General features: G+C 39.0%; 1 protein-coding gene across 2 annotated transcripts in view; it reads left to right on the plus strand.

The window, feature by feature from the left end:
* The window catches only part of wdr3 (WD repeat domain 3), an 80,867-nt gene that overhangs the window by 54,652 nt on the left and 3,518 nt on the right, over positions 1–22,697 (plus strand). For both annotated transcript variants that reach the window (XM_072585240.1, XM_072585239.1), the window contains exons 13-24: positions 1,840–1,941; positions 2,819–2,904; positions 5,288–5,423; positions 6,674–6,730; positions 7,665–7,765; positions 10,571–10,682; positions 12,703–12,837; positions 15,657–15,707; positions 16,579–16,644; positions 16,754–16,846; positions 17,873–17,920; positions 20,961–21,004. In XM_072585240.1, the coding sequence (XP_072441341.1) occupies positions 1,840–1,941; positions 2,819–2,904; positions 5,288–5,423; positions 6,674–6,730; positions 7,665–7,765; positions 10,571–10,682; positions 12,703–12,837; positions 15,657–15,707; positions 16,579–16,644; positions 16,754–16,846; positions 17,873–17,920; positions 20,961–21,004 (1,031 nt within the window). The remainder of the gene's footprint in view (positions 1–1,839; positions 1,942–2,818; positions 2,905–5,287; positions 5,424–6,673; positions 6,731–7,664; positions 7,766–10,570; positions 10,683–12,702; positions 12,838–15,656; positions 15,708–16,578; positions 16,645–16,753; positions 16,847–17,872; positions 17,921–20,960; positions 21,005–22,697) is intronic.

The raw sequence follows: 22,697 nt of genomic DNA on the forward strand, positions 1-22,697 counted from the left end.
CCGAGAACACTGTGGGAAGCTAGAGAAGTGATTGCTGGGCCACTTGCTGAGATATTTGTATCCTCCATAGTCACAGGTGAGGTGCCGGAAGACTGGAGGTTGGCAAACGTGGTGCCACTGTTTAAGAAGGGTGGTAAAGACAAGCCAGGGAACTATAGACCGGTGAGCCTGACCTCCGTGGTGGGCAAGTTGTTGGAGGGAATCCTGAGGGACAGAATGTACATGTATTTGGAAAGGCAAGGACTGATTAGGGGTAGTCTACATGGCTTTGTGCGTGGGAAATCCTATCTCACAAACTTGATTGAGTTTTTTGAAGAAGTAACAAAGAAGATTGATGAGGGCAGAGCAGTAGATGTGATCTTTATGGACTTCAGTGAGGTGTTCAACAAGGTTCCACATGGAAGACTGATTAGCAAGGTTAGATCTCATGGAATAAAGGGAGAACTAGCCATTTGGATACAGAACTGGCTCAAAGGTAGTAGACAGAGAGTGGTTGTGGAGGGTTGTTTTTCAGACTGGAGGCCTGTGACCAGTGGAGTTCCACAAAAATCAGTTCTGGGTCCTCTATTTTTTTGTCATTTACATAAATGATTTGGATGCGAGCATAAGAGGTACAGTTAGTAAGTTTGCAGATGACACCAAAATTGGAGGTGTCGTGGACAGCGAAGAGAGTTACCTCAGATTACACCAAGATTTGGACCAGATGGGCCAATGGGCTGAGAAGTGGCAGATGGAGTTTAATTCAGATAAATGCGAGGTGCTGCATTTTGTGGAAGCAAATCTTAGCAGGACTTATACACTTAATGGTAAGGTCCTAGGGAGTATTGCTGAACAAAGGGACTTTGGAGTGCAGGTTTTAACTCCTTGAAAGTGGAGACGCAGGTAGATAGGATAGTGAAGGCGGCGTTTGGTATGCTTTCCTTTATTGGTCAGAGTATTGAGTACCGGAGTTGCGGCTGTACAGGACATTGGTTTAGGCCACTGTTGGAATATTGCATGCAATTCTGGTCTTCTTTCTATCGGAAAGATGTTGTGAAACTTGAAAGGGTTCAGAAAAGATTTACAAGGATGTTGCTAGGGTTGGAGGATTTGAGCTATAGGAAGAGGCTGAACAGGCTGCGGCTGTTTTCCCTGGAGCGTCAGAGGCTGAGGGGTGACCTTATAGAGGTTTACAAAATTATGAGGGGCATGGATAGGATAAATAGACAAAGTCTTTTCCCTGGGGTCGGGGAGTCCAGAACTAGAGGGCATAGGTTTAGGGTGAAAAGGGAAAGATATAAAAGAGACCTAAGGGGCAACTTTTTCACGCAGAGGGTGGTACGTGTATGGATTGAGCTGCCAGAAGATGTGGTGGAGGCTGGTAAATTGCAACATTTAAGAGGCATTTGGATGGGTATATGAATAGGAAGGGTTTGGAGAGATATGGGCCGGGTGCTGGCAGGTGGGACTAGATTGGGTTGGGATATCTGGTTGGCATGGACAGGTTGGACTGAAGGGTCTGTTTCCATGCTGTATATCTCTATGACTTTATAACTCATTGTTAGTGAATTGGTCAGTGAAAGGAAGAAGGGTATTGATGAGAAAAGACACATTTTGTTCAAGCTTTGTCTTGAAAATTTAGATTTTTAATGGTATTTTTCAAAGCTTGGAACACTTAAAAATTCTTAATCATCAACAGATGTGTCTGACAAAAAGTAAGAGACAGCAAATAAAAGACATTAATCTATATAACATATAAGTAACATCTCTGAATACTAACATACATCTGCATTACATTATGTATTGACTGCAATTGTATTTACTGTCCCTGAATTTACTGTCCCTGCTTTTTCACTGTAGTCTGGAAAGCTACAGCTCTTTGAGTTATCCTCTGGGAATTTGTTGGAGACACATGATGCCCATGATGGAGCAGTGTGGTCCATTTCATTGGCACCAGACCAGGTAATGCATCCTGCTGAATAGTTTATTTTAGGTAAGATTTTAAAATTACTCTTGTGTTGCCCTTACTCAAATTTCCTTGAAGTCCATATCAAGCAAGCTGTCCGAGACACACAGTCTGGTACATGTACTTTTAAGAGTTAGTTTGTTGAAAATGAGGCCAATCTTTTGTTAGTAGGTAAGGATGAGTATGAAAATTTGATATGGTTTATGCATGCAGTGGTCACCTAAAGAATAAATTACATAGCCAATGTATAATTCAGTGCATCAGTATGTAACATTCTGGCTGAGGAGGGAGCACGAAAGCTAACTGCTGAGTAAACCAACTACACCACTGTTAGATAGAGTGTGGGTCTCAGCATCAATGATAAGTGTCATCTGCGCAGATAATAGCAACACCTTTCAAACATTGACTGCAGTCGATTAAAAGGGGTGTAACCATTGCTTTCCTGAAATGCATTTGAGATAAGCTATATATGCTAGCTTTGCTAACAATGCCTTTTCGCTGTAAAATAATAAGTTTAAAGAGAAAGTCCTCTTCTTCTACCCTTTTCTTCAGTTTAACATTTTTAGATTTCAAATGAATATCAAAAAGTACTCCTGCACCTTGACAACTGATTATTAATAAAATGGTTCTCAGTGGCAGAAGAAAAACTAATATACCATGGTTAGATATTGAATCTCATCTCCGCTATCCCTTCACAGTAAATGCAAAATGTCTTGATGATCGGAGAAAACTGTCAATGTCTCTGGGTTAAGTTTCAATTGAAAGCCAAGACGGAAAAATAATGGTTTTCTTTTGAACAATGTTGAGCAACTTCATCCATTAACACATGTTTTATGGAGGTTTAAAAATTTTATATATCATTCTTTATTCCAGCGTGGTTTTGTTTCCGGAAGTGCTGACAAGATGGTGAAGTTTTGGGAATTTGAATTGGTGAAAGATGAAAATACAACACAGTCAAGGTATGTAATGAGAGGTAAAATAAAATTGAGCTACTTAATTAATTAACAAATAATGTTAAAGCTGATTGGACTCTCATGATAGCTAAACATATTTATCCATTTAATAGACAAGTTATGTATTTCAGGAAGGTCTCAGCTGTGACCATTACTCCATGCTAAGTAATTGATCTCAACCCCTGGTTCAAGAAGAAAACCTGTTAATGTTTCCCCTTGTAATCACTGCCGTGACAATATTCAACTAAACTTATACAAAACATCATGTGTTTAGCTTCTTTTGATCTGAAAATGTGAAATTCATAATCATGAAGGTATACATGTAGATATTAGACAAAGATTGAAGTATATCTCCGTCCAGTCAGACGGTTAACACGAACATATCCTCCTAAAAATTTGCACTCCTATGGCACCTTTAATATTTAGAAGAGTCCCATAATGCTTCACAGAGACTATGCAAAATTAAGCATTGAGCCAAAGAAAGACTCATTAGGAAGCGTGAGTCTTGAACAAACAAGCACGATTTAAGAAAGAAATGAAAACTGAAAGATGGAGGGATCTGAGGAGAGAATTTGTAACCGGAAGCACAAATTTAAGTGTTAAGGGAAAGAAGGGATTGGACTCCAAGAGTTTGGAGCAAGTCGATTGGGAAGTTTGAGAATGTGTGGAGCTGAAGGAGGTTACAATGGTAAAGATTTAGGTCATGAAGGGATTTAAAGATAAGACCTGTAAATTTAGAGATATCGGGAGACTTGGAATTAATGCATTTCAGGAAGAAGGGGGATTATGCATGAGCAGGACTTGCGGGTGTTTATAGAATCTCGACTATAGGATTTTACGTGGACTGATAGAAGTTGAAGAAGAGAGGGCAGGGGTCTGGCAGTAGCAAATCAGTTCTGGGTGATGCAGTACTTCGCCAGTTCAGTCCTGATGTATTCAAGCTTGTAGTCATTGGACTTGAGAATTTGGAAAATCTACCAAAGGGAACAGCTAAAATGGGAGGTGGTGAAAGTTTTACTGGTGATGACAGCATCAAATTTGAAGTTACCAGCTATGGAATTATTATAGCAAATGACTGAACGAAGCTAGGCAGTTAGGAAAAAAGGGATGTGGCTGGAAGCAACACAGTAGAATTTTGCCAGGGTAGATATAAGAAATGGCATTGGAAGGCACCAGGCAGATGTGGATGGTAAGAATTCCAAGTGAATGGTTAGAGGTGGCTTTGTTAATGATTAAGACCACAGGAGATGATGAGATTGAGAGAATTATGGGCGGCACGATAGTACAGTGGTTAGCACTGCTGCCTCACAGCGCTAAGAGACCTGGGTTCAATTCCTGCCTCAGGCGACTCTCTGTGTGGTGTTTGCACATTCTCCCCGTGTCTGTGTGGGTTTGCTCTGGTTTCCTCGCACAATCCAAAAATGTGCAGGTTAGGTGAATTGGCCATGCTAAATTGCCCGTAGTGTTAGGTGAAGGGGTAAATATAAGGGAATTGGTCTGGGTGGGTCGCACTTCGGTGGGTCTGTTTCCATACTGTAAGTAATCTAAGTAATTGTCATGAATCTTGGTAAGATAGTTTATATGGAGGGCGAGCTTTAGGCATTATTAGACAGCAATGAACTTGGAATGTTGCTAAGCATATTTTGAGAAGACCAAGGGAGGGACAGAGGGTAAATATGTTTAAGCAGAAGGGGTGGCTGGTAGTTCAAGCTGAGGGCAACAACAGTGGGAGAGCACACGAATTGAAGATTAGCAATAAATTAGAGTCAGAGTCGGAAGGAGCAAGAGGTTTGAGATGAGAGAGATAACAATTAGCAGGAATGAGTGATTGGAAAGGGAGATGAGAAACGCCAAAACTATAAAAATAAGAGGCAACCATCTATCTACATAAGCTAACCATTTTATCAATGATTCTAGATATTTTAACTCCACTACCCTTTTCAAAGTTTGTGTCCAGACTCTTAAAAACATTCCGACGCTGTTTTTTTTTAAGATTAGATTATTTACAGTGTGGAAACAGGCCCTTCGGCCCAACAAGTCCACACCGACCCTCCAAAGGGCAACCCACCCAGACCCATTCCGCTACATTTGCCCCTTCACCTAACACTACAGGCAACTTAGCATGGCCAGTTCACCTAACCTGCATATCTTTGGACTGTGGGAGGAAACCGGAGCAAATTTTCCTTTGGTAATTTATGTCAGTCCTCCTTGTCCTGCTGCCTTAGTATGGTTATATTTCAAGTTTAATACAAATATGTTTTTTTTACCCAAATTGTCTCCTTTCGAACACAGGTCTTTGTAATAATTGATCACATTGATTTTACATATGCAATGTAGCAACTTCTAGGTTGCTTATCTTCACCCATGTTCTGTTATTCCTGAATTACAGACTCTCTTTGAATCATATTCGCACTCTGCAGCTCGATGAAGACATCTTGTCTGTCTGTTACAGCCCTAATCAGAGGTTGCTAGCAGTATCACTGCTCGATTGTACTGTTAAAGTATTCTACACAGACACGCTGAAGGTAAGCATTGCTATAGGGACCCCATAAAACCTGGTGAAATGCATTTAGAAAATAAGTCCTTCCTCACTGAACAAAAGTTGCTTCCTTCATATATAAAATAGACATATGCTTAAAATCAAACAACCAAGAAGGGAGCAGTATTTAAATAAAGAAAAAAATGTACTAACAATCAAAATATTTGTTATCCTGATGCTTACCTTCAAAATGTGATACATGATTTAGAAGGTGGTCCCTTAAACCCACTATGCTATATCTAACCAATTAGTCCCATAACCCTTTCACTGTTTTCTTTTAGCTGTTTAATTCATTTTTAAGGGTTGTTATTGCATCTGCTTCTTTCTAAGGAAGATAACGTTATTCAGATCTATAAAGTTATGGCCTTTTCTTTGTTTTGTATTATTACAGGGTATGTAGTGTGTGAACTATTCTACCAGATTAACAACCTTAAAGTTGAAATTTTACCATGATAAAATATGAATCAGGTGAAATATAGATCTAGGCAAATGCTGCCTGACCTGCTGTGCTTTTCCAGCACCACTCTAATCTAGACCCTGAAATATAGTCTGTAAATTGTAAAATAGCATGAAAAACAAACACAGACAGTTCTGGTGTGTCATAAAACTCCAACTGGTTTACTAATAACCTTTTCAAAAGAAGGCCTGTCCCCCTATGGAAGTATGACCTACAGATTCAGAGTCCAGCCTGGTACTGGAACAAAACCGATTGAGACTTTGGAGAAAGTGATGTCACTCCACTTTAATTCAGAGCCATTTTAGGCTTTCACACTTGACCCAGGAGTTTAATGGCATTGCAAAATCAAAAGCAGTTTGTATAATCATTAAACTTAGAATTGCACTCTCACTAAATCTTTGCAGCAGAGGCATGCTTGGAATTGTAATGCTTTAAAATCCACAGAGAGGTAAGCCACTGTCCTATGCTGTGGTTTGCCCAAAGTAGTCTGTGCAGATCACATCATCAATGATAGTACAAGCTGGAAAGAGAAACAAAATGTGTCAAGTTTATAGTTGAGAAAAAAGTGGTTGAATTTATTGTGATGACTTACAATGATGACCAAATACTGCAAAAGTGAGGCACCTTCGTAAAATGCATGCAGATATTTCCAGATGCTTAATGTGGGAATTTTACACTTCTCTAAGCTGACTTTGTTTTAATAAAATGATCTTTTACACTTGTAGCGCGAAAAGAAAAACGGCCAGTTCTAATATTTATTCTTTTTGTTTTATGTCTAGTTTTTCCTGTCTCTTTATGGACACAAGCTCCCTGTGCTCTGTATGGATATCTCCGATGTAAGTTTGTGCATCTTTGTGACATCGGTTCAACATTAGTGTTTGTTGTGAAATAAAAAGACAATAAATTATTTCAAGATGTTTTGGACAAATTAAAATACAAATTTGGCATTTCTTTTATTTTATTACACTTTGGCATATGGTTGCACCCACCACCAGAAATAAAACAGAGGTGGATTTTTCGTGAAATCATAGCAAAGCAATTGTGCACATCATTGAGTGATTGCTTCATTTCAACTAATTTAGCAAGTCTACTGGATCAGTTTTATTATTTCATGTTCCCAGTAGAGATTGCTGTTATCGGGTCAAAGATAAAGCTGCAACACAATCATGCAAATTATTGATCTGCATTCTTATCATGCAGGAGTCCTGTTGTTAATGCAAGAAGCACTGACATGATGCTATTATTGATGAGGTATAGGTCTAAAATCGTAATTGAGCTGTCTACTCATGATTCTTTACTTACACAAAAATACTTTTAAGTGTACCTGGAGGAAAGGGTTTTCTGTGTGTTCTATTCACATAGCTGGTCTGTGTTTTGTTCACATCAATTGTCTCCAATTTCTGCAGTGGAAGAATACGTTGAGCATTTGTTTGGATAATTTTTCAAAATACAGAGAATTTGACTTTTGTTGTTTGAAAATGAGCTTTCACTATTGAAAATCATAAATAAGAAGCTGGAAAGCAATAGTATTTATAGGTCACCTATTTGTCAGCATGTTTCCATATATACAGTAATAGGCTCAACATCTCTTTTTGGGACAGATATGGATGCAGGACTGTGTTTATTTTGGGTCCTGGTAACAAAATAACTTTAGAAAATTACCAGGCAATTTCTTTATTAATATGAGTACGTTTTACTTCTCAATTCTTCTTTATATAATGTTTTTCCCTGCTTTTGTTTTCAGTTCACTGTTCTTCGTATCTTTTGTAGGACAGCAATCTAATCGCAACTGGGTCAGCTGACCGGAATGTGAAAATTTGGGGATTGGAATTTGGTGACTGTCACAGATCTCTCTTTGCTCACGATGACAGGCATGTTTTAATTTTCTGATGGACTTAAATGTTTTGCTGCCAATATTGACTTCATGTGATCATGGGAGGAGCACTGACAAACTATTTGAAAGACTGATTTTGTTAACAGCATTGTTCCTTTTCCAGATTGTACTAGGAAATTTTTTCAAAGTCTGTGCCAGTTTAATAATGCAATCATCAATGTAAAGGTACAATATCTATCTCATGACTTGAGATTAATTTCAAGAATTATGTATAGTTAATACATTTGTAGGGTAATAGTTGCTTTGGGCAGTGCTGCCATTTAAATGGATATCATTTGTATCTCATGTTGTGGGCTTGGTGAAATGTGATGCATATCTTACTTGGAAGAAAAGATCCAATCATTACTTACTTAAGTAATGTTCTGTTCTTACTCTTTTTTTTGTCTAAATTTAGATTTACATTTGTTGAGCACTAGTTAGGAGTAATCTATGTTCATCTTGCTATTCTGTTTCTGAATGTGTACTGTGTGGAAATAGATAAGACAAAGAGGAAGAAATATTGTGATTGATATATGGGAAAAGTAATTTGTATGAGTATTCCAAATAAGTTTAAAATTTGTATAAAAGTATTTCGAAGAAATAAATGGTAAAAAACATCAAAACCGAGTAACTGACAGTATAAGAATCCAGGAACAAATAAAGTATTATACATGTAGGTATATTCCTACAATAGTAACAATCAAGTCTTACATTGATATTAATCTAAAGTCATTACAATTGCTGTCAAATATTTCAAATGGCTGTAATTACTGGAACAGAAATTTTGCAGTTCTGGTAGTTTTTTTTAAACTTAAATGCTTTAACTTTTAAATGGTTACAACTGTAAATTTAAGCTGAAATAATTACAAGTTCAGAATGAGAATGCAATGGTGGAGATTTTTCAGTGGCAGGGTGAAAGGCAGAATAACCAGTTAGTTGTGAGGACATTGAAAAGCAGGGAGAAAGTGAGGACTGCAGATGCTAGCGATCAGAGTTGAGAGTGTGGTGCTGGAAAAGCACAGCCGGTCAGGCAGCATCCGAGGAGCAGGAAAATTGATGTTTCAGGCAAAAAGCCCTTCATCAGGAACCTTCATCATAATTCCTGATGAAGCATTTATGCCCGAAACGTTGATTTTCCTGCTCCTTGGACGCTGCCTGACCAGCTAATCTTTTCCAGCGAAACACTCTTGACCCACATTGAATAACAGGTGATTTTTAAAAATTCACTATGAGTGAATTGAAATACAACTGCAACATACTTAATTATATATGGAGCTATGTTTTAATATGCATTGAACACAATAAGTTTATAGAATTGGAATGTGTTAAAATATCCAGCTGACTTTTGCCTGACAAATGTGACTCATTTATTGAATTATATAACCAATTGGCACACATTTAAAAACTGAACTGCCCTTCAGTTAAAATGTTTTTAATGTGGAATGGGAATATGTTTCAATCTTCTCCAAGAAAATATCAGGAGACCAAAATCGGTGTCTCTGGTCCTTGTTACAAACTCTGTTTACAAGCCACAACTCTGTTTCCCTCCGAGAACTTCCAGATGTTGAACTAGATTCTTTCCAACATTGAAGCCATATTTGACCATAAGGTGAACTTCTGACTACATGTATATATCATTATTATGACCGTCTAGTTCCAACTCTATGAAATTGGCCAACTTTGCCCTGACTCTGCTCTTCTCTGCTGAAACCTTCATCTGTGTCTTTATTACTTTGGACCTGACTACTCCTGGTTGGCCTCTATATTCTACCCATGTGTACTTGAGATGATCCATATCTTTAATACCCATGTACTAGACCCATGTCACAATTATCCTGACTATAGTCACCAATCTACATGCAACTCCTGGTTAAATAACAGCTCTTTTACCTTTCCCTATCCTTATAAACTTCTTAGATCTATGGACCTAAGATGTCTGTTCTCCTCTATTTCTGGTATCTACAGTATACTCAGTTTTTTATTGAGGGTAGTGTTGTAGTAATTCTAAAATTCCAGTTCCAGTTCAGTGTGTTCAATGCATTTAAATATAGCTGTGTTTATAATTAAATACATTACAGCTATAGTATTTCCAAAATCTGTCTTCTACCTTTCAATCTTCCTTTAAGATGCTCCTTAAGGCCTCAAATTTGATCAAGCTTTTGATTACCTAACTGAATATTTTCTAACGTAACTTGATATCAAAATGATTCAAAATACACCAGCTAAATATCTTGGGACAAACTGTTACCTGATAGGTGTTATATAAATCTTAGCCCTAATGTGGTCAACATACATTAAAGAGAGCACTTGCAAAATTCGGCAGTCATATACAATTTAAGTGTTTCATGAAAAAAAATAAACTCATGGTTAATTACTAAGAAAAGGACTATTTTGTAGCAAAATCGAAAAGATCCCATCATTACTTTTTTCTTGTTGTGGTTCTGTTCGCCGAGCTGGGAATTTGTGTTGCAGACGTTTCGTCCCCTGTCTAGGTGACATCCTCAGTGCTTGGGAGCCTCCTGTGAAGCACTTCTGTGATCTTTCCTCCGGCATTTATAGTGGTTTGTCTCTGCCGCTTCCGGTTGTCAGTTCCGGCAGATACAAATCACTATAAATGCCGGAGGAAACATCACAGAAGCGCTTCATAGGAGGCTCCCAAGCACTGAGGATGTCACCTAGACAGGGGACGAAACGTCTGCAACACAAATTCCCAGCTCGGCGAACAGAACCACAACAATGAGCACCCGAGCTACAAATCTTTTCACAAACTTTGATTACTTTTTTCTTGCCTGTTTCCCTGCAGTGTAATGTCTTTGAGGTTTGTGCCAAAAACTCACCTCCTCTTTACTGCTGGGAAGGATCGGAAGATCAAACAATGGGATGCTGACAAGTTTGAGCACGTTCAGACATTGGAAGTGAGTATAGCTTCAACCATAGGAATGCCAGCCTATACAAATGATAAAGAGTGTGGCTATTCAATTAGAAGTTACTAAGTTATTTTTCCATCTGAATGGTGGTTGGCTGCTTTAGAAAGCCTTTCCTATTTATATTTGTTCTAATAATTACACAGGGCACCATCATCACCTAGAAAAGAAGATTGCTTGAAAAATACTTGTTTTGAATTTATATTCAAAACTAATTAACTCATTATCAAAGCGCACAGTAGTTAAAAGGTAAACTATAGCTCAAATCTACATGTTTTAATGATCCTTTATGTTCAATCCTTGGTCAAACTTAAATTTTCCTTTTAAATACAATGCATCCATTGGCTAAGCAGTATTGTTTTTGAATCCTATTCAGTGATGTTTCAGTGTGGAAGATGCAGGCCCCGGGTGGAAATCGTCTTTTAAAACTCTTGTACTTCTACTCCTTAGCTGATTATCCCCTGTAAGCAGCATGTTAGAAATAAATGTTTTGGAAGCTCAAGATTATCTTTCTGTTTTGAATGACAGGTGGGGTTGGCATAACATCATTATTTTGTAAGTATTGTATATATTGCTAGGCTTGGCTTTTTGTTATGGAGAGGGATTAAGCAAGGCATTGCCCCAAGGTCAAAGGGAATAACAATGCTAACTGCGCTGAGTCTATGACGTTTTTAGTTGATTTGCCGATCACCATCAGCACAGAGTGAAAAGTGTAAGATTGGAAAACTAATTTGTAGAAGCAAAGTAATTTAATGTGAGACTTACTTTTGATTGATTTTACTTATTTTGTGAAAGAACCTGAATACCCTATTTTGTACACCTGGTGTGATTCATCTTATGGAAAATGAATCATGTCAGATATAACATGCATTATCCAATGCATAGGAGGTTGAGGGGTAACTTTATAGAGGTTTATAAAATCATAAGAGGCATAGATAAAGTGAATAGCAAAGGTCTTTTCTGGGGGAGTTCAAAACTAGGGGGCATGTTTTTAAGATGATAAGAGAAAGATTTAAAAGGAACCTGAGGAGCAACTTCTTCCACATAAAGGGCTGTCCATATGTTCAATGAACTGCTAGAGGTAGTGGTAATTGCAGTTACAGTTAAAACATTTAACAGAAATTTGGATAGGTACATGATTAGAAAAAGGTTGGAGGGATATGGGCTGAATGCAGGCAGATGGAACTAGTTTAGTTGGGAAACCTGGTCAGCATAGTTGAGTTGGACCTAAGCGTCTGTGTCCATGGGTTGCATGACTCTATAGTAAATTTTTTTTGTTGAGTGGCAATGAAAGTATGTCCCAATTTAAGGGAGCGATATTTTCATGAGGCAGCCCTGACAGGATGAAAGTACTGAAAAATATAAACTCACTAAGAAAATAACTTTGTAAGAAATAAATTTTAGAGATCACTATGTTATAAGATTGGTTTTGAAAGTTCTTCATTACTTGTTTCATCACTTCACTGACAGGTTCCACAACACAGAATCTTAATCTTGTCATTCTAAGTATCAGTCCTTTAATGAGTAAACTGCATACTGGAATCTAACTGGTGTTGGATATCTTAAGCATCATCACTATTGTAAGCAAACTAAAAGAGAAATTGATGGAGAAATTCAGCTGGTATGACAGCATCTGTGTTGAAAAAACATTATTAACATTTCAAGTCTAGTGATTCTTGTTTAGAGCTCTGAACTCAGATCATTAATGCTGTTTTCTGCACACAGATGCTGCTAGACGGGCTGAGTTTCTCCAGCAATTTCTGTTCTTGTTTGTTTCTGAACTCCAGCATCTGCATTTCTTTGTTTTATGTCACTATTGTAAATATTGATTGATATTTTCAGTTTTGCAGTTTTTGTGTTATCAGCAAACTAAATGCCTCTAGAGATATATGTACTCCTGTAATTGTTTGCAAATTATGATGCTTTTCTAATTTTTTATATATTTGTGAAACCTGCATAATTGCCAATATGTCTGGCTATTGCTTTTTTTTAATATTTGTTTTCCTAACAGGGCCATCATGGAGAAGTATGGTGTATTGCCATTAGTCCTAATGGAGATCACATTGTTTCTTCCTCTCATGATAAATCTCTACGGCTGTGGGAACGAACAAGAGAACCGATCATCCTGGAGGAAGAGAGAGAAATGGTAATGTGTCTTTTACTGTTAATGGAGGGGAAAGCAGGTTTGCTTTATTTAAAATAGGTTTGTAAAGGAGCAGGGTTATGACAGAGCTTGTGAGTAATGCATGTTTTCAAGGCAGATATTGCTCAAGGAAAATCTGTTTGTGTAGTGGAGAAACATTGCCTTCTGGAACCTAGGGCTAACTGCTGATGAGGAACTTGTGTTTTTGAGAATCTGGGTTGAGATTGGTTAAAATTAGACCATCTGTGTTTCAACATGTTCCTTTCAGGAATATGTTAATTAAACAAAACATTTAATTTATACAAAGTCATTATCTTAGGAAAATGTCACACAGCACCTCTTATTCATTCAAGGGATTTGGGCACCACAGGCTGGGTAAGCAGTTTTTGCCCATCCCTAATTGCCTTTGCTAAAGTGGTGGTGAGCTGCCTTCTTGAACCTTGTTAAAAATCAAACAATACCAGGTTATAGTCCAACAGGTTTATTTGGAAGCACTAGCTTTCGGAGCCTGCTCCTTCATCAGTTAGCTGATGAAGAAACAGCGATCCAAAGGCCAGTGCTTCCAAATAAATCTGTTGGAATATAACCTGGTGTGTGTGTTTTAACTTTGTCCACCCCCCAATCCAACATCGGCTCTTCCACTTCTTGAACATCTGCAGTCTTTGAAATGTAGAGACATTCACAATACTATCAGAAAAGAGGCTGAAGGATTTTGACCAAGAAACAGTGGTCACCATGGTGGAGCAATAAAAATAAGGTCCAGAGTTAGAGGTGTGCAGACATCATGGAGATTTGTAAGGCTAAGAAACTATATCAAGGAGGGGTTGGGGAAGTGGGTATCTTAATGATCGAAGAGAAATAAACTCAAAAGCACATTTTAGAACACATATCAGATCTCAGACCAGATAAATTGTCTAATTCCACATATTGATGGTCGCTAGGCAGAGGGTGGAATCAGTGTCGTAGGAAGGGTATTGTACCAGAAGGCGTTTAATTGCTGATTATTGCACAATGTTCAACATAATTCAGAACCCCTTAGATACTGAAGCAATCTGTGTCAATATGCAGCTAGACCTGGGCAAGATCCATGTTGATAAGTGGCAAGTCACATTTACGCCATAGAAGTGCCAGGCAATGATCATATCCAACAAGAGAGAATCTCATCCGTCACTCCTTAACATTCAAAGGCATTGCCATCAGTGAATTCTTCACTGTCAAAATCCTTTCGATTATCATTAACCAGAAACTAAACAGGACCAGCATATACATTGTGTGGCAAATCAGAATCTAAGAATTCTGCATCAAGTAACTCCCCTCCTGTCTCCCCAATACTTAAAATCATCTACAAGGCAAAGGTCAGGAGTGTAGTGCGATAGCCCCCATTTGCCTGGGTGAGTACAGCTGCACCAACATTTGAGGAACTTGACACTATCATGGACAAGGCATCCCGCTTGATTGGCATTTTATTCATTACCATCAACATTCACTCCCTACACCACTGACACACAGTGGAGACACTGCAGATACACTGCAGTAACTCACTAAGTCCTCCCTGACAACACCTTCTAAATTACGACTTCTACCACCTAGACGGTCAATAGCAGTAAATATGTGGGAACTTCACCTGCTGCAAGTTTCCTTCCAAATCTCACCATCCAGTGATGGAAATATATCACTGTTTATTGATCAAAATCCTTAAACCCCTTTTCTGATAGTATTGTGAGTGTTCCTACATTCCAAAGACTGCGGAGATTCAAGAAAGCACTTCACCACCATCTAAGCAAAGGTAATTAGTGATGGGCAAAAAAATGCTGACCCAGCCAGCGATGCCAGTACCTTGAATGAATAAGAAAAAATCATTGCTTTCATTTGTTCCATTATGTAGTTGGAGAAAATTTATGCTGATTGGAAATCAAGCAAGCAGTATGACAAATCAGAGTGGTGCGAGTGAGGTAGAGATGGTGCCATCTATGTGTATCTAGAACCTGTATTTATGAAGATCAACATGTAGATGAGAAATAGGTGAGGCCAAAGATGAATCATTGAAGGATCTGCCTTGCATATGGGAAGAGAAGTCATATCTGATGATTGTCTGGATAGATGGCATTGAAAGCAAGTTCAAGCAGTCCCACCCAACATAAATTTGCACTGTAGAAAAGGTTCAGTAGTTATAAAGATAGATTAACAAAAGTTCAATTTCAACCTGAGCAAATTGTGAAACAAAATGAAATAAGTCTGGTCACTTGTAAGCAGGTCCCAAGGAAGTTGCTGTATTATTGTAAAAATCCATTTGCACCCCAAATGCTGTTGAGGGAAGAGAAACAGCCATCCCATCTTTGAACTATGTGGAACTCTGGGCTTACTCAATGTAGTTGATCCAATGCTCTCAGGTAATGTCTAGCACCAGTCATTGGTCAAATGGTATAAGGACCCTGAAGTATCCTAATGAAGCACTGGGCTTGATAGTTGGTCTACTATATCTCAGTTTCTCTACCATCCTTACTGGAGGACTTGATTTTTGAGATTTACATCCCGATAAGTGACTTGGTCTAATTGCCTGAGCCAATAAGCAAGAAAATGAGCTAGAATGCTATTAGTTACTCTGGCGGGAAACACAACCAACTCTGTAGAGGAACAAGGCAGCTGATCAGGCCCGAAGTGTTCTGCAATAAAGTTTTCAGAATTTAAGATAGATCCCTCAAGATGTACCTGCTAGACATATGGCAAATTAAGCTGCTAGTCTTGTGTTGAAAAATTTTGTCATTTGATTTAGAATTACTGTAACTTTCAAATCAATTCTTAATAAACTCTCTTGCCCACAGCAAAGGGAAGCAGAATTTGAAGAGAGTATGGCAAAAGGAAATGAACCTTTGGTGAGTGTCTTGTTGATGGAGCAATCTCATATGTTTGTTTTTATAATGTTCCATTGAAAATCTCATGTCAGAGTTTGAGGTACAACCTGTGAGCTTCTACTGGTAACAATTATTAAAAAGCAGTGCACTAGTTCTGTAATCTGTCCATTAGCCCAGTTATCCTTTGCATTGTAACTGTACCTGAAGGCTACATGCAGTATCATGGATATCAGCTGTACTATTTCATTCTTTTGAATAGATTAGTTTGGCTAGAGAGTTGAACTGGAAAAAGCACAGCAGATTGAGCAGCATCAGAGGAGGAGGGGAGTCAACACTTCAGCTCGGAACCTTTCATTAGGACTGATGAAAGGTTCCAATCTGAAATATCAAATCCCCTCCTCCTGTGATGCTGCTCAACCTGCTATGCTTTTTCCAGCTCAACTCTATCCACTCTGACTCTCCAGCATCTGCAGCCCTACTATCTCCAAGTTTTTGAATAGATTATACGTGTATGTTTTATTAACTGAGGTCCTTATTATTTATTAAATTCCATTGGAAATCTTGCTAAAATCTTTGTTTGTATGATACTGACATGGGCAAATTTCAATGGGTGTCCTTCCTACTTACTAAGTTGATCCTTGCAATTGCTCCCCTGCTTGTTTGTGGAAGTAGGTTGCAATTTTAGTGGAATAGAAGTGTGAGATTTTTGTATTGCTCACTTAGCTGCTTGTTTCATTCCTTGTATTGTAGAATTATATGTAAGGCATCTATAGATACAGTTAAAGCTGTTCTTCCACTTTTCTCATCCGTTCACCATTTACCTGTCTGTGAGGTCTGGATAGATGTTGTAGAGTCAGTCATGTACCAATACACTGAACCTTTCACCTTACAGGTTCCTGGAGAGAAAGAAGGAGAAGCAGGCTTAGCTGGGAAGAAGACTATAGAAACTGTTAAAGCTGTAAGTGCGCCCAACCTTAATAGCATGTTACAAAATTGACAGAAAGTCATGCTTTCTAAAATGAGCAACACAAGCCGCACTGTAATTACCTATTGAATGTTCTCGGCAGGCTGAGCGGATCATGGAAGCTATTGAATTGTACAGGGAAGAAAGCATGAAACTGGAGGAATACAATCAAGCGTGCAAAGTTTCAGGCAAAAAGGTTGGATTTGTTCATTTTGTTATTTCATAGATCTTTACTTGGGCAACTGTTTGTCAAAATAATGTAATGCGAATGCCAAATAGCTCAGCAAATTCCAGAACTGCTACACTCATATAGGGAAAAATCCATCTGGTCCCACAGAAATTCGATTTGACAGCGAGACTGGAAGCAAACTTGGGGTTTACGAGATTAACCAGCTTTTCAGCCTCTTTGAACCCCAGCTGTCATTTTGTAACTGAACTACCTTTGCCTTTAGATTTGAGAAATGAAACAGAGCAAATCACTAATGTGACATTGATAAACCTGTTTGGAAATAGTGATCAGAGGGGCGGCACAGTGGCTCTGTGATTAGCATTGCTGCCTCACAGCACCAGGGTCATATAAAATCCAGCCTCTGGCGACTGTCTGTGTGGAGTTTGCACATTCTCTGGGTGCTCCAGTTTCCTCCCACATTCCAAAGATGTGCAGGTCAGGTGAATTGGCCATGCTAAGTTGCCCATAGTGTTAGGTGTGTTAGTCAAAGGGAAATGGGTCTGGGTGGGTTACTCTTCGGAGGGTCGGTGTGGACTAGTTGGGCCGAAGGGCCTGTTTCCACACTGTAGGGAATCTAATATAATCTAATATAAAACATTGTAGTGTTTGATGCAAGAATGAAGAAGGGTAAAGAATTGAAGATTAATCATAGGGTGCTTTTGTGTATCCAGTGGTGCCAAAGTAACACAGCGCCTTCAGGTTCAAGAAATGGGTTGTACAATTGTATGTTTCTCCCAGCCTAGCTTATGGTGAAGCTTATTAATGGAAAGTAAGTGTATTTTAGATATAGGACAATATGGTGATAGCTTCTTCAAAACAAAGGTAAGTAATGTGCAGTTTCAGCACTATCTATAAAGAAAATTCTTCATCAGAACTTATTGAGAATGATAATCTCTCCTTGCGTTGTATTGTTGAAAAATGTCATATCTCTAGCTTTGGTAGTTAGCATTGACGATGTGTGGAATATAATTTGGATGAATTTTCCATCCCCAGCTGCCTCCACCTACTAACCCTATACTGGCTGCGTGTGGAAACATTTCAGTAAGTACTTTTTCCTGGCTGTTTATCATTTTTAATTTTTACTCTACTGTACTATTTAACAATCTACATAAGTTTTGAATTATTTTGTAGGCGTAATCCTCATACAAAATCAGCACATAGTCAATATAATGTTTTGCGAGTTTAGGGGAGGTATGATGATTTCTGATGTTCAGCCATATACAGAGTTAACAGGAATGGAGGTGTGTTCAAGGGCACAATCCACCATATCTCTGTCTGCCCCTTTTTTTAGAAGGCAGGTGTCCGCTGCATTAGGAGGTAAAAGCAGTGCAGCCTGAAGATATTGTTTCTCCACATTTTACATGCTGTTGCTGAACTTGCACGTAGTTGGAAATGGCTCACAGTATGAAACTATTTCTTCAGTAGTTCCTACGTGATCTTTGCATACTGGGGTCTAACAGACAGACACCCTAACACCAGGCCTCAAACTAAGCAAGAGACAAATCCTAATGAGATTTCCCTTATTGAAGTGTTACTTGCTTTGCCAGTTTTGGGAATTCAATGAGATGACCATCTGGAAATGGTGACAGGGAGAAGTAGAATTCAGATTTCTAAGCCATTTCCAACCTACCTGAGACAATTTCAGTTACACTATTGTGAATAGGGAAGGAAAGCTATGGTTAATAATAAGTCAACATTCTTAAAAGTGAATTAGAGTCATAGAGGTGTACAGCGCGGAAACAGACCCTTCGGTCCAATTCGTCCGTGCCGACCAGATATGCTACCCTAATCTAGTCACATTTGCCAACACCAGGCCCATATCCCTCTAAACCCCTCCCATTCAAACACCCATCTAGATGCCCTTCAAATGCTGCAACTGCACCAGCCTCCACCACCCCACCCCCGGCAGCCCACCCACGCATGCACCACCCTCTGCGCGAAAGGGTTGCCCCCCAGGTCCTTTCCATATCTTGCCCCTCCCACCCTAAACCTATGCCCTCTCGTTCTGGACTCCCCCACCCCAGGGAAAATACTTTGTCTATTTATTCTATCCATGCCCCTCATGATTTTATAAATATCTGTGAAGTCACCACTTAGCCTTCGATGCTCCAGGGAAAACAACCCATCCTATTCAGACTCTCCCTTTAGCTCAAATCCTCCAACCCTGGCAACATCCTTGTAAATCTTTTCTGAACCTTTTCAAGTTTCTCACCATCTTTCCAAAAGGAAGGAGACCAGAATTGCATGCAATATTCCAAAAGTGGCCAAAGCAATGTTCTATACAGTCGCAACATGACCTCCCAACTCCTGTACTCAATACTCTGACCAAGAAAGGAAAGTATACCAAATGCCTCCTTCACTAACCTATCTAGCCACAACTCCACTTTCAAGGAGCTATGAACCTGCACTCCAAGGTCTCTTTGTTCAACAACTTCTACCGGCACTGACCATATTGAATAGTATTGACATTGCCTTGGATGCTCACCTATGAGAGATTAAAAGGAAGTCTTTACATATTTAGATCCAGTCACATCTCGAGACAGAAACAGATCTGAGGAAACTGTCACCATATAATCCCTACTGTGCGGAAACAGGACCTTTCGCCCAACAAATCCACACCGATCTTCTGAAGAGTATCCCACCAAAGCCCATTTACCCCTGACTAATGCACCTTACCTACAGATCCCTGAACACAATGGGCAATTTAGCATGGCCAATTCACCTAACCTACACATCATTTGGATTGTGGGAGGAAACCAGAGCACCCAGAGGAAACCCACACATACACAGGGAGAATGTGCAAACTCCATACAGACAGTCACCTGAGACTGGAATCGAACCCAGCTCCCATTCATTGCTGGACCTGTGATGCAGCAATGCGAACCACTAAGCCACCGTGCCGTCCCATACTAAGAGTACTGCCAAAGAATCATGGAATGGTTAGAATCGTAGAACCACAAAAAGAAAGGAAGGAGCTATTTGGCCATCTTGTCCATGCTGACCCCAAGACACCAGATGTTCTTTCTTATCCCATCTTCCTGCAAACAGCCCATAGCTCTGCAGCGTCCAGCACTAAAGATGTAGATCCAGGGAGATTTTAGGGTCTCTGCCTCAATCACCAACTCAGGCAATGAATTCCAGACATCCCCCACCTCAGCAAAAACAACATTTTTTAGATTAGATTACTTACAGTGTGGAAACAGGCCCTTCGGCCCAACAAGTCCACACCGACCCACCGAAGCGCAACCCACCCATTCCCCTACATTTACCCCTTTACCTAACACTATGGGCAATTTAGCATGACCAATTCACCTAACCTGCACATCTTTGGAATGTGGGAGGAAACCGGAGCACCCGGTCTTTCTCATATTCCTCTCTAATCCTTCTGCTGCTTATCTTGAATCAATGACCCCTGGTTTTTGAACTCTCTACAAAAAGAAACAGGCTCCTCGTGTCTAATCAACTTCGATCCCTCACAATTTTATATACCTCAATCATGTCACCCCTCAACCTTCTCCGTTCGAAGGAAAATAATCCCAATGTTTCTCCTTTTGGAGCTACATTTCCACAGCCCTGGCAACATTCTAATAAATTTCCCCTGAACTCTCTCCAGCATTCATCGCTAAATATATACTTCGCTCGTAAATACCTTATGTTTAAAATTCTGTTGTTACTATTTTAGGTCTTCAATATAGTAACTTTTATGCCTATTTGAAGGAACACTATATCTGGATTCTGCTGCATTTGATTAAAGTGTATTGCGTTTGAGGCTGTTATTACCTTAAATTTAGGAAATTGTTTCCTGTAATTTGCATATTTGAAGCAATGCCACTTTCCCAAAATATTTTGTTTCAAGGCTGTGGCAGTTATTAAGGATGGAAAGGAAATTGTCAATTATAAACCATTTTGTTTATATTGTCCCAGAAAATATGATAGCTATTTGTAAAGCAATTTAAACTTATCATGGAAAAATTTCTTAATTGAATTTGTGTAGCAGGAAAAATTCAGCAAGTGTTATATTGAATGATTGTGTGTGTCGCGCTGGTTTTGGTTTTTATATAATATCTTATATCTTTCTTAGCCATCCCTCTATGTTTTAGATGTCATTCGAAAAGTCAAATCAAGGTGAGTAATAATTTAATAGGCACCTACATTTCAATAAAATCTTGTAGCAAATTAAACCCACTTCTGAAATCAAATGGGGTTTTACCTCTGAGTCAAACGTTTTTGGGCTGTAGTCCAATGCCAAATACCTGAGCACAAAAATTAGACTGATATCCCTGTACCATGATACAGGGGAACATCATTGTCTAAGGTTCTGTTGTTTGGATGAGACATAGCTCTCTATAGCCCTCACAGGTGAATGTATAAAATTCTTAAGAGATTTTTTTGACAAAACAAATTCTGGTTTCATGGCCAATGTTTTATCCCTTATCAATATTACATAAAAGATCATCCTCCAGTGTCTAACATTATGAGGCGCTTAGAGATATCCTGAGTTGATGAAAATCCCTGTGTAATTGTAATGTAACAGTGATTTGTGCCCAGCTGTTAATGCCTCTACTTCCATAACCCAAGCTGCAGGGTAGATTTTTATTGAAATCAGCTTCTTCAGAAATGTTGTTATTCACCTCTGAAACAGGTAGGACTTGAACCATCCTGCCTCAGATGTGGGGACGCTACCACTGCACCACACAAGCCTTTCAAGCTGTAGACTAGAAATTTTTTAATAACCTGATCAAAGACATTATTACATACTTCTGAAGCAAACGAGGCTTGAACCCAGGTCTTCTGGCTCAGAACAAAGTACAGGAACAGGCCCTTCAGTGCACAAAGTCTGCATGGACACATGATGCTTTTTCGAAACCAAAAACCTTTTGCCTGTTTGCGGTCCGTATCCCTCCATTGTCGGTCTATTCATGTATCTGTCAAGATTACTCGTAAACATAACTACTGTATCTGCTTTTACCACCTCCTCTGGTTGTGCATTGCAGGCACTTACCATTTTCTGTGTAAAAAAACTTACCTCTCATCTCCTTTAAACTTGCCCTCTTTACTTTAAACCTGTGTCTCCTATTGACGTTTCTACCCTGGGAAAAAGACTGACTATCCATACCTCCTCATAATTTTGTAAACCTCTGTAAAGTCACCCCTCAGCCCCTGATATTCAAATGAAAACAAACCAAGTTTGTCCAATGTCTCCTTATTATTAATACCTTCCAAAACTTCTGGTAAACCTTTTCTGTACCCTATCCTTCTGGCAACCAGAATTGTCCATAATATTTCAGGTGTGGCCTAACTTAATGTTCTGTACAGCTGCAACATGACTTGCCAATTCTTTATGCTCTGACCACACGTGTGTTGCCACTTTAAGGGAACTGTGGACCTGTATGCTGAGATCCCTTTGTATGTTAATGCTTGTAAGGCACACAACCACTGTATGTAATGTCATTCAGCTGCTTATCTTCAAATCCAATTCACCTTTTATTGTATTTCCATTAACACCACAATAGATTTCTCTATGGCTTTTACTCTGTGAAAAGTTTGTACTGGAGACAGTCACCATAGTATACACTTTTTGGTGACGATAAGGAACAAGAGTCAACATTTTGCAATGGTTTTGTTTGTTCCATTCTTGACCACCAAATCTAGGGACCTTATAGTCACAAATGTATTACAACAGCAGAAGATTCCACAGTTTAATGACCAGGGTGATTTTGCCTCCTTTGGCTGAGCAACTGGGTTAAGTGACTATGATATGAAGTTTTCTACCATAAAGTGAATTATTTATCATAATATACTTACAGTTGTAAAACTA

This window comes from Chiloscyllium punctatum, chromosome 15 (genome assembly GCF_047496795.1).
Source record: "Chiloscyllium punctatum isolate Juve2018m chromosome 15, sChiPun1.3, whole genome shotgun sequence".
Lineage (NCBI taxonomy): Eukaryota > Metazoa > Chordata > Chondrichthyes > Orectolobiformes > Hemiscylliidae > Chiloscyllium > Chiloscyllium punctatum.